This window comes from Leopardus geoffroyi, chromosome B1, assembly GCF_018350155.1.
Source record: "Leopardus geoffroyi isolate Oge1 chromosome B1, O.geoffroyi_Oge1_pat1.0, whole genome shotgun sequence".
Classification (NCBI taxonomy): domain Eukaryota; kingdom Metazoa; phylum Chordata; class Mammalia; order Carnivora; family Felidae; genus Leopardus; species Leopardus geoffroyi.
The window spans coordinates 39,918,873-39,929,811 of record NC_059327.1 but is presented as its reverse complement, the minus strand read 5'-3'; the positions used below and the strand labels follow the sequence as shown (position 1 = coordinate 39,929,811).

The following is a 10,939-nucleotide window of genomic DNA, read 5'->3' as shown; positions in this document are numbered from 1 at the left end:
GACCCCAGCACGCTCTCACTTCCGCTTCCGGCAGATGTGGTGGGCACACAGGATCGCTCACCTGGAAGCAGAAGCCCAGCCTGGCAGCGGCCTGCCTGACCAGCGTCCCACCAGGAAAGGCTAATGCGGAGCTCCCTTAATTGAACTACTTTTGTAGAACAAGCTAGAGCCACAGCAGGCTGTGCCGTAAACCCTCCTAGGCCGGGAAAGCCAGGCTGCCTGACTACTTGCTGTCTAGCACGAAACCAGCGCCCCTGCTGAAGATGAGTCCAGGATGAAATAAAATGCCTCACAAAGGTTAGGGTCAGAAACCCAAACCTCAGGCCTGGCCAGTCTGACCAGGAACGGCTGGACGGTTCCCCTGACCAGGAAAAAGTGCTGAAAAAAAGGTGGTGGTGACATGACTATGGTGAAGGAAAAAGGCATCTTGCCAACAGGACACAGTAAAATCTCAGAAAAGGAATGAGCGGAGAATGAAATTACAAGTGTTGAAGTAAGTTTCTAGGTTCAAGATGGAGCCGCTCCCGCCAGGGAGCCACAGCATTAAGAGGAGACCTAGATGACTTTGGGGTCCCTGCAAATCCTCTGCTTGACCCCAGTCAGCCCTGCCCGCCCCCTTACCCCAAACAAGATATTTCCTTTTGTCACCTCCTTGGTCTTCTTTCTTTACCCTGTAAAGACTTCCTGCCTTTTGTTCTGACCACTTGGTAAAGTGTGGAAGTTTGTGTCACCCATACTGTCTTCTCTAATCCTCTTTGCAACAGAACAGGAGCAGTCCCCCTCCCTCCCTACAGGTGGCAGTCCTCCTGGGGATGCGAGACCCTGGGGTCTCCTGGAGCTGCCCCCCCCCCCCCCAGCCCTCCTCCTCCCTGCCTGATGGTTTCTTGTGGTTTGTCCCACTGTCATCAAGTGTTTCCTCCCGGTCCTTGTGGCGGCTTAACTTGGAGGACAATGCCAGTCCGTGGTCTGTGGCAGTAAACCTGGCTTCTCTTCAAAACCATGTGGGCCGCATTCTAGACCCACGGATCCAGAATTCCTGGGGGAAGCATCCAGGAATGTGTGTTTCTCAGAAGTTCCTCCAAATGATTGGGAAAGCACAGACCGATTTGGGAACCCCTGACGTGTGTGGTAAGCGTAGCAGTGGTTTCTCCATGCAAGCCGTCCTTCCCACAGTGACCGCCAACGTTCCCGGCGGTGGGCGCTCCCAGCTTTCCCAAGCCTGGTTCCCGCGCAGTGGCGGGCATCAACTCCTTCCAGGCCTGGAGTCTGCGGCTACTGCAGGGGGCTTGCCCCAACTTGCTGGGAGCTGTCTGAGGATGCGTGGAGCTGTTAGACCAACACCCATTGCCTTCTGATGCGTAGTTTTGGATTTGGGCAGCCTGTGTTTATTTTAGTTTATTTTTTTAATTTAAAATTTAAGGAACGAATAGCATCTAAAGCGTACAACCTTTAAAAACGGAGACTGTTGACCTAAGACTGCAGTATGATCTACAGTCCACCAGGGGGCCCCCAAGTCCTGTACCGCATGTCCATCGTCGCAAGTCCTTTCTCTGGGTCCTATTCGCTGTTAACACCAATGCTGGAGAAATGCAAAGCCTTTCCAGGAGACCCTTGGCTCAAGGCTGGATCTCAGGAAATAATTTAACATGTATTTAAAAGCCATGAACTTCAAATCTCTGAGAGCGATGCCTATTGGGAAGACGTCACACACAAGAGAGCAGTGGAAGGAAAGCGGTCAACCCTTTTGTATTAAAGTGCTCTCTCTCCAGGCCTTTTGAGTTAATACGTTTCAAACCCAAAGAATTCTCTCTCTCTCTCTCTCAATAAATAAATAGTAAATAAATAAATAAACTTTTAAAAATGCTGATCAGTGGTGCTTGGCTGGCTCAGTTGGTAGAGCATGATGCAACACTTGATCTCAAGGTTGCAAGTTGTAGAGATTACTTAAAGAAATAAAATTTTTTTTAATATATTTTATTTTTAAATTTTTAAAAAATGTTTATTTTTGAGAGAGAGAGAGAGCGTGAGCAGGGAAGGAACAGAAAGAGAGGGAGACACAGAATCTGAAGCAGGCTTCAGACCCTGAGCTGTCAGCACAGAGCCAGACACGGGGCTTGAACTCACGAACTGTGAGATCATGACCTGAGCCGAAGTCTGACACTTAACCATCTGAGCCACCCAGATGCCTCTAAAGAAATAAAATCTTAAAAAAAAAAAAAAATCTAAATAAATAAATACTGATTGTAACTTTTCAAATCTTCAGTTGAAAGCAATCTGCTTTCTCTCACCTTTAGTTTTGTTTTTGTGACTGCCGTGTGTACATGTCCTATGGAAGTGGTCTGGAGAGCATTCCAGAGCCTCACAATGAGCCAGCTTACTCTTCACAGGTTGCACATTGGGTCAGTGATGGAAGAGCAGAGGTTTTGCTTGGGGTCCTAGAATGTAAACTTGTCCTCTGTTGATAATGGAGACCTCTGATTATTTCTTTTTTTTTTTTTTTTAAGTAATTTTTCTGAAGTTATTTATTTATTTTGAGTGAGAGAGCACAAGCAGGGGAAGGGCAGAGAGAGAGGGACAGAGAGAATCCCAAGCAGGCTCCACACCGTCAGTGCAGAGTCTGATGTGGGGCTTGAACTCACGAATTGTAAACTCATGACCTAAGCTGAAACCTAGAGTCAGACGCTTACCTGACTGAGCCACCCAGGCATCCCAGACCTCTGATTATTTCTGATTTGATAGACCCAACACCAAAGCCCAGGCAGCTGTCAGCTCATGTTTATTGCTGGTTATAGGACAGGTGAGGGAACATGCACACATGTTCAAAATGGGATGATTTTTTGAGATAAGGATTTGTGTTTTGTTCTTTGTGTGTTTCTTTCCTATATTTTCCAGGGCTCCTTATGTTTCCAGGGACTCACAGTAGAAGCTGCATAAAGACAACTTCTCTTCCTGTTTATTTGATGTCTGCTTTCACTAAAAGTCTAAACTCACTGAGAAGATTATTTGAGGTTTCTAGAGTGGGAGGGAGACAAGATGAGTACAGGGGAAGCTGTAGGGGAGAAGGGTGAGAACTTTGCAAAAAACTGCAGAAGGGGCCAGAGGCTGGCTATCCCTGCAGCAGCCAGGACCACGCTGCCATGGTGGCACCGACAGAGGCGGCCGTCCTCAGGTGGCAGTGGCCGTGTGGAGGCTCAGAAAGGGGGCATTCTATCACCCAGACCTCCAGTTCTGGCAGAACCGAGCCGAGGGGGGCACAACTGCCGCTTCCAGAGGACCATGTGGGCCGGCCACCGACCCACCTGCCCTGTATTTTGGGGACCACATAAGCCTTCCCGTTTCTTTCGCTACCCTAGATGAGAGGAGGGAGCTCCTGTAATGACTGAGACTGATTTTTTCTGCCTGCTCAGTGGAAGGGCAAGCTTCATTTTATTTGATTCATTGAAATAAAGAAAGGTGACACTTCCTGCACCTCTGGGTTAGTGGCTAATTTACACCCGAGACAGTTGTAAATTCACAGACCTGGAACACAATGCATAGGAAATCAGATGCAAAGGAAATCAATGTCTGATTGCTTCCTTCTTCCTCCTTTCTTCCAAGCAACACTCTCAAGCATTTCCCGTGATAGGCACTGGAGAGAAAGTGGAGATACAGGAACAAAAGAACAGAGCCTCGTCCTCAGGGGTTCTCAGAGAGGAGCAGAGTCCTACCTCCTCAGCCAGGGCTGTTTTGATTACATATTACTGAGCAGGGCCTGGGGTTTGATAATTGCTGATGGCACATAGTGGGGGTAAGAGAACATCAAGAAAATTTTTAATTGGATGAAATCAGTGTTAGAAAGTGGAGGACGGTCAGTAATGTATCCTACAGACTGAGAGGCACTTTCATACTGAAAACTGAAGCAAGCCACGCCATACCGTTTGCAGTTTTTTCTTCAGTGTAGCTTACTGGCAAGGGCAATCAGGAGAGCGAATGGACCAACCATCCAGGGCACTATGAAGCTATCTCCACTCTTATTCTGTGCAGCCATCCAGACCTTAATCCCCAGATTTTATGGAGTGAGGGGCACGGTGGTGTGGCCACAGGGTAGTTATCTAAGGTGGCACACCAGCCCGCCACAGGGGCTAATAGTTATCTAATATAGCTCCAGCTGTGCCCCAGAGGGACCCTCTACTAGTTACCTAAGACGGTGTCAGCTGTGCCCAGAAGGGCTCTTTACTAGTTATCTAACATGTTGCCACCTGTTCCCAGAGGCAAAAACAAGATGGAGGGCCAAAGATGGACTCAGTATTGCCCAAGTGGAGTTCCTCAGTGCCCTGGAGCCTGGGACTCCATCACCTGGTCCCCATCCAGGTACCTGCTCCCACCTGGCCCTCTCCTGTATCCAGCCCTAACTTATAGTTGTCCATTCATTAGATTTGAATTTATGAGGGGTCCTCTGGGTGTGGACACCACTGAACTAGATGAAAAATCTGATCTACTGTGAAGAAGGTGAATCAAAGAAAGAGTGGCATTATCAGCCTCCAAGTCCCATTAGGGAAACAACCAGACCAAGCTCCGACCACACTCTCTCCTGTAGAAGATAAGGTGGATCTGGTGGGCCCAAGGGAACGTCAGAGGATCCTCTGACATTAGAACACATTAGTCATGAGAGGCACAGGATATATTCATTATTCTTTTTTGTCAATTGAGGTATAATAGACATCCAACATTATATCAGTTTCAGGTGTCGATATTTGGACATATTGCAAGTGGTCACAATAAGGCTAGTTGCCATCCATCAGCACACATAGTTACGAATCTTTTTTCTTGTGATGAGAACTTCTAAGATCTACTCTTCTAGCAACTCTCAAATATGCAATAGTATTACAAACTATAGTCACCATGCTGTACATTACCTCCCCGTGACTTATAACTGGAATTTTATACCTCTTAACCCCCTCATAGTCATTATTCCTAAGCTCCAAGTCCAAAATAAAGAGACAATAGAGGAATAATATGTATGAGAAACTTCTCACTAACTTCCGCGACGCATGTGATAAAACGTAGTTTTTCTCCTTTGCTCAGATCTCCAACCGTGAGCAAAATACCACAGAACATTCAGAAGTGGTCCAGCCTCATCCTTTCCCTTTTGCCCTGCATCTCCTTGTGAGAGAGCAGATTAATAAGTCAGGAGTTAGGACCCAGAGATACGTTTTAGACTTACACGCTCTGACAGCTCACTGGAAATCAATGAAGTGTAGTTTAAGAACCATCGCACTGACGTGAGATGGTGTGAGACGGTCTTATTCCCACTTCAGGTGTCTCCCCCTCGGGTTCCACTTCGGATTTTGAACTACTGCATTTTCTTTTCAAAACCTCCCTTTCTGATGGAAATGCTATATTGTTATAAAGGAAGAAATTATCTTTCCTAGCCTGACATCATGATGCTGCCAGCCTTCATCCTGCTGCTCGTTGTCCTTGGTGTCATTCCCTCAGGTAAGTTCAAGTTAGAGTAAATTAAAACTTCATCACTGCAAAACTATTTAAGCCAGGGAGGTGGAAATACGGTATTCATAATGTTAGGATGATAAAATGTAATGTATAGGTATCTTAGGATAACTTTTAAAATGTGGCTCCAATGAGTAATTCTAGGAAATCTGTATATTGCTAAAGAAATCATCACACCTATGAATTCCATAATGTTTATGCTGTTGTCATTTACTGTGCTTTTGCTTTTGAATCATGAACTTGGTTGGAAGATATAAAAGCAGGAAAAATGTTACCCAATGCCCTGAATGCTACTCAGAATTGTTAAAATATTTGGCACAGCAATTTACTACATCAATATTTTTATATCATATCTACTAATAATCACTATATCTGTGTGTATATTTTATCCCATCTATCCTGTAGACCTATCTACAAAGTTTAATTTGTGTGTAGATATATTTAGTATGTTTGTATATCACAAAGAAGCAAAAGTATGCATCAAATGTCTATGAACATGTGTGAGTTTTCTGTGAGTACTACCTACCTGCAAGTAGGGGAATTCTTAATAAAGGAAGAGGGCACGTAAAAGGAGAGAGGGAGAGACAGACAGACAGAAGAGAAATGGAAAGAGGAAGAAAATAACTGAAAAGTTTAGGGGAGATGGTCATTTGCACCTGCCAGTTATCTGGGTTTGGGAATCAGTTCCCTTTTTATGTAACTTCAGAACACAAATCTTTTCCCATTGCAGCGGAAACCATTTAGAGCCAGGAGCCAGATGGCAAGAACACACTGTTGCCCCATTAGCAATTTGTATTCATTTCTCGCTAGTATTTTTGCCATGCTTGACTACTGCTATTTTCAGATGGAGAGCCAGAGGCACTGAGATCTGCCCAAGTCCTGAAATAAATCCTAGATTGAATAAATCCTAGATTGCAAATCTAGGCATGAACATACCTGAACATTATCATATCTTTAAAAATGTAGCCTTTCCTCATACTGGGGACTCAAAACCAGTAGTTTTTAAGTGCAGAGGGCATCATACCCACTTTCAAATATCACTAAATTTGGTTCCTGCAAAGTCTGAAATGCAGTTGGTCAGTCGTAAAAATAATCATCAACTTCTGTGTGTTTTAGCATACAATTAATACACATGTGTCTGATGTTTTTTCTGCTTTAATGCACTATCCTATTTACTGTGAAAGAATGGGTTCTTACCATTCTTTCCCTAGGGAAGTCGCTCACTGGTAAGTGGGGGGAGTTGGCATAAACCCTCTTAGTTCACCTATGATCCTCTTCCTCACACAATGATGGTTACATAAGAAAATTGGAATTAGAGAGGAGACTGGTACTCATTCTCCATTGCGTAGGCTGCAAGAGTTTGGGAATTTATACTGTGCTGTAGATGTCTGTCACAGATCTATAATCAATCTATGTAATAACTTGTAGTAACTCTCACATTTGTGGATATTTCGAGATCCATTGGCATCTATTTCTATTTTCAGATCAGTACCACCTTTCCTTAAGTTTTGTAACTTTACTTTTCATTGCAAAGGAAATGGCTTCTTTTTGTTACACAAAACTACCTTTTCCAAATCACAAGGGGCAACCCCTCATTTTTGTATTTCTGGCTTTGGTGGAAAGAATAATTGTGTATGGGCATGTGACATCTCTTCTGTTGCGAATTCATGCTTTGTGGGTTTGTGTCTGCTCCCAGAAACAGGGGACTGTCTCTTACTCATCTTCCCATCATTCTTACCACATGGTGACATGTGTTTATTCATTCAATAAATATTTACTGAGGGTGTCCTGTATCCTAGGAATGATTCCAGCATGGGATATGAGAGAGGGGGAAAAACAAAATCATTCTAATAAATTCTCACGCTAGCAAGAATCCATTCAATATTTATTATTTGATTTCACCCTGAGGGTGAGCTCTATGTGTTGACAGCAGAAGCCAGCCTATTTGTGGTATGATTTTTTTGGACAGGCTGGTGACAATAGAAGGACAAAACCAAAATATACCAAAAAGTGTCAAAACAAAAAAAATGTGTCTCTCCCAATCATATTTGCTAAGGTTTAAAAGTCTTAATAACTTTTTTACTCTCTTAGCTAAGGATAAACAATGATGTTGTCTTCAATAAAACCATAAATAAGCATGTGAATTTTCACTGATTAAGTCTTATCAGTTATTTATACCTCAGCTTTCTTGAACTTGTCAAAACTTTGCAGAAAGTGTTTTTTTTTTTTTAATGTTGATTTTTGAGAGAGAGAGAGAGAGAAAGCATGAGTGAGGCAGGGGCAGAGAACGAAGGAAACAGAGGATCCAAAGTGGGCTCAGCACTGACAGCAGACAGCCCGATGCAGGGCTTGATCTCATGAACCATGAGATCATGACCTGAGCTGAAATCAAGAGTTGGACGCTCAACTGACTGAGCCACCCAGATGTCCCAGAACATGGGTTTTGATAATTGGGTGAGGAGAGACCAGAAAGTCTGAGAGCCTGAAGAAAGGAAAAGAAACGTGGTCAAGAAGAATAAAGAGGCCAGAAGGTCAAGTTATAAGTTTCAAAGAAAATTTCTTTGCCTCAAGTTGGAACTGGGTACCTCATGCAAATCTCTCATGATTCCACTTATAGGGGTTGAGAGAGCCCTAACCTCCTCATGGGTAGTGAGTCCTGTCTAATCCCTTCATAGCTTCAGTTATCTTTACCCAGATGCCTCTTCTGTTGCAGTAAATGGCAGCCAGGAGCGATGTCCTCCAATCAATGGCACATCTTAAACATTGGCTCTTTTTTGTGTCTTCAGAATAGTAAATATTGGCCATTAATAGGTCATATTTTATGGGTTTTTCATGGACATAAAGCATGTGTGAGTTGGTAGGGGCTTACCAATCATCCACCATTTTATTGTTATTGGGAGAAGTTAAATGCCTTGCTTAATGAAGATTGCCTGGTTTGGAAACAAGACCAAAACTCATATATCTAAATCTGAGTCCAGTGGCTCTCAATGTTAAATAAATATTTGTTGGATTCTTGTTCTAACGAGTGACGAGTTTGGCAAGAGACTCCATGTCCAGAGCCAAGAGCAGAGTGCCCTCCTAGAGCACTTTCCCAGCCTGAGTTCCACATGGAGGAAATTACTGGAATCAGGCAGAGAGCTCCCCACCTGTCTGATCACTTGCATGTGCTCTCCCTCTTCTTGCCTTCCACCTGCAGAGTTGCTTACATTGTCCCAAGAGAAATATTTTGACAAAGAAAATGAGACAAAGATTAAATAGGGAGAGGAGAAAAATAAAGGGGGAGAATCAGGATTTAAGGGAGCAATGCAATTCCTTTTTACCAAAAGAAATGGTGACAAGCTGTAACAGGCAGCACACATCCTCTGAAGATGTGCATTAGACTAAGTGTGTGTGTTTGAGTATGAGTCTGTGTGTGTGTGGGGTGTGTGTGTGTGTAAGGGGTGCAAAGCAAGACTTAATGCAAAGAAAGGGAGGGGACCATGGCCAAGTCTGAAGCAGGATTGCTCCCACTATAAAGCATTGGGTGTCCATCTCTAAGGAGAGTGACTTCAGTGCCCATTCAAGGGACACCAGGGCCAAGCCAGCTGCCAGGTCCCAACTGCAGTAGAGGGAGATTGAGTTGGATTATGGAATACCATCACCAACATTGAGTGTCTGTCTACACCATCAAACAAATATTATCTGCGACCTGGTTTTAGAATATCATTCTTCCTGGCAATAGATCGCTTTAAAGTAAAGTATTTTGGTAAATACAATGCTAACAACAACACAGTAACAAAAAAAAGCAATAACAACAAATTTATGTTCAAAGACATGAACACATCTGCCACTCATTAACTAGGTTGACCCTGAGTAAGTAACTGCCCCTCTTGGCACCCCAGGATCTTCATCTGTAGAATGAGGGACTTAGAACATCTTCAAAGTCCTTTCTAGCTCCATTGTCTTCACTTCGTCATCATTTCTCTTGTCCTTCTTATTTAGTGCTGGTATTATTTATGAATACAAATGTTCTCCCATCACTCCTTCATAAAGCGGGCTTTGGGAAATGCAAGCACCCACTCAGGGAGTCACTCAGCTTCCAAGAGCAGTTTGTTGACTTGTCAGTGCCTTGCTGAGATGTATCTTAGAATATTGATCTTGTCTAATTTATTTAAAATACAAGTCCATTTACAAAACTGGTTTACACACAGATTTTCAGGGATCCAGATATTCCTTAAAACAGATACCCCTTGTCCTAGAAATCCTGAGAACATCTGCGATTCTACATCCTCTAGATCAGTGATCTGGGGTCACTCTGCCTCCTCCTCCCTCTGTGCACAGAAAGTGCCATTGGAGCTTTTGTGCATTAACTCCTTCATTTGTTCTTTCCCCAAATATCACAAAGTATTTCTTGAGTCGCTAGTCTCAAAGAATCAACAGTGGAAACAATTTCCTTTCGTTATAATGTTCTATTTTGCAAGGACAAACTAGAAAATTTCCAGAGCTATCGTCTACATCTGCTTCAGTAACATCAATGACCTCAACTTTTATTTGGGGAAGTTCAGGAAGGTTGAAGATTTAGGCAGAAAGCATTAAAACTTTGGCTTTTTTTTTTTTTTTTTTTTTTTTTTTTGTAAGATCTGTTTGGGTCTAGTCAGCTCAGTCTGCCATAACAAAATACCACAGACTGTGTGGCTGAACAGCAATTTATTTTCTCACGGTTCTGGAGCCTAGAAGTCCATGATCAGGGTGTCAGCAAAAATGGTCTCTGTGAGAATTCTCTTCCTGGCTTGTAAATAGCTGTCTTCTGGCAGTGTCCTTACCTGGCTTTTCCTCGTGCTTGCATGGGGAGAGAGAGCGCTCTCATGTCTCTTCCGCTTCTTATAAGGACACCAGTCCTATTGATTTAGGGCCCCACACTGATGACTTCATTTAGCCTTAGATACCTCCTTATAGGCTCTGTCTCCAAATATAGTCACATTGGGGGTTAGGACTTCAACACAGGAATTTGAAGGCACACAAGTATTTAGTCCATAACGGCCAGTACAGATTTATGCTTTTTGTGCCTTGATTCAGACAACAGCTCACCCTCTGACATTGGCAACATGGGTCAAAACATACGAAGCTCCCTGAAAGAGCAAATCTGCTTATTTCCCTTTAGATCCCGACAAAGAGCAGGATCTAATCATTCTCACAGAGGGTACAGCTTTGAGGGTGGCAAGAGCTGGGGACTGTCAAGGTCATAATGTGTAAGTCTACCTCCCTGCAAACTGACAGTAAGATTTTCCTTCCAGGAAAGGGAGTTCAAAAGTACAATTTCTGTTCTCAGAATTATAATGGCTTAGAGTTGTCCAAGCTAAGAAGTCCGTGTGTGTGTGTGTGTGTGTGTGTGTGTGTGTGTGTTGGTTCAAACGTTATTCAGTTGTTCTCACCCTTCCTGGAGTGTCTCCATCCATTGTGAGGTGGTGTCTTA

The 10,939-nt window shown here is 43.5% G+C and overlaps 1 protein-coding gene across 5 annotated transcripts in view; it reads left to right on the top strand.

Moving 5' to 3' along the window:
- Positions 1 to 5,164: 5,164 nt before the first annotated feature.
- Positions 5,165 to 10,939, top strand: part of CHRNB3 (cholinergic receptor nicotinic beta 3 subunit) — a 33,582-nt gene continuing 27,807 nt past the window's right edge. For 2 of the 5 annotated variants that reach the window (XM_045458905.1, XM_045458874.1), the window contains exon 1: positions 5,167 to 5,475. In XM_045458905.1, the coding sequence (XP_045314861.1) occupies positions 5,421 to 5,475 (55 nt within the window). In that variant the 5' untranslated portion in view covers positions 5,167 to 5,420. Of the gene's footprint in view, positions 5,476 to 10,939 lie in introns of all 5 variants that reach the window. The other 3 variants (XM_045458895.1, XM_045458913.1, XM_045458884.1) reach the window with 3 other exon arrangements.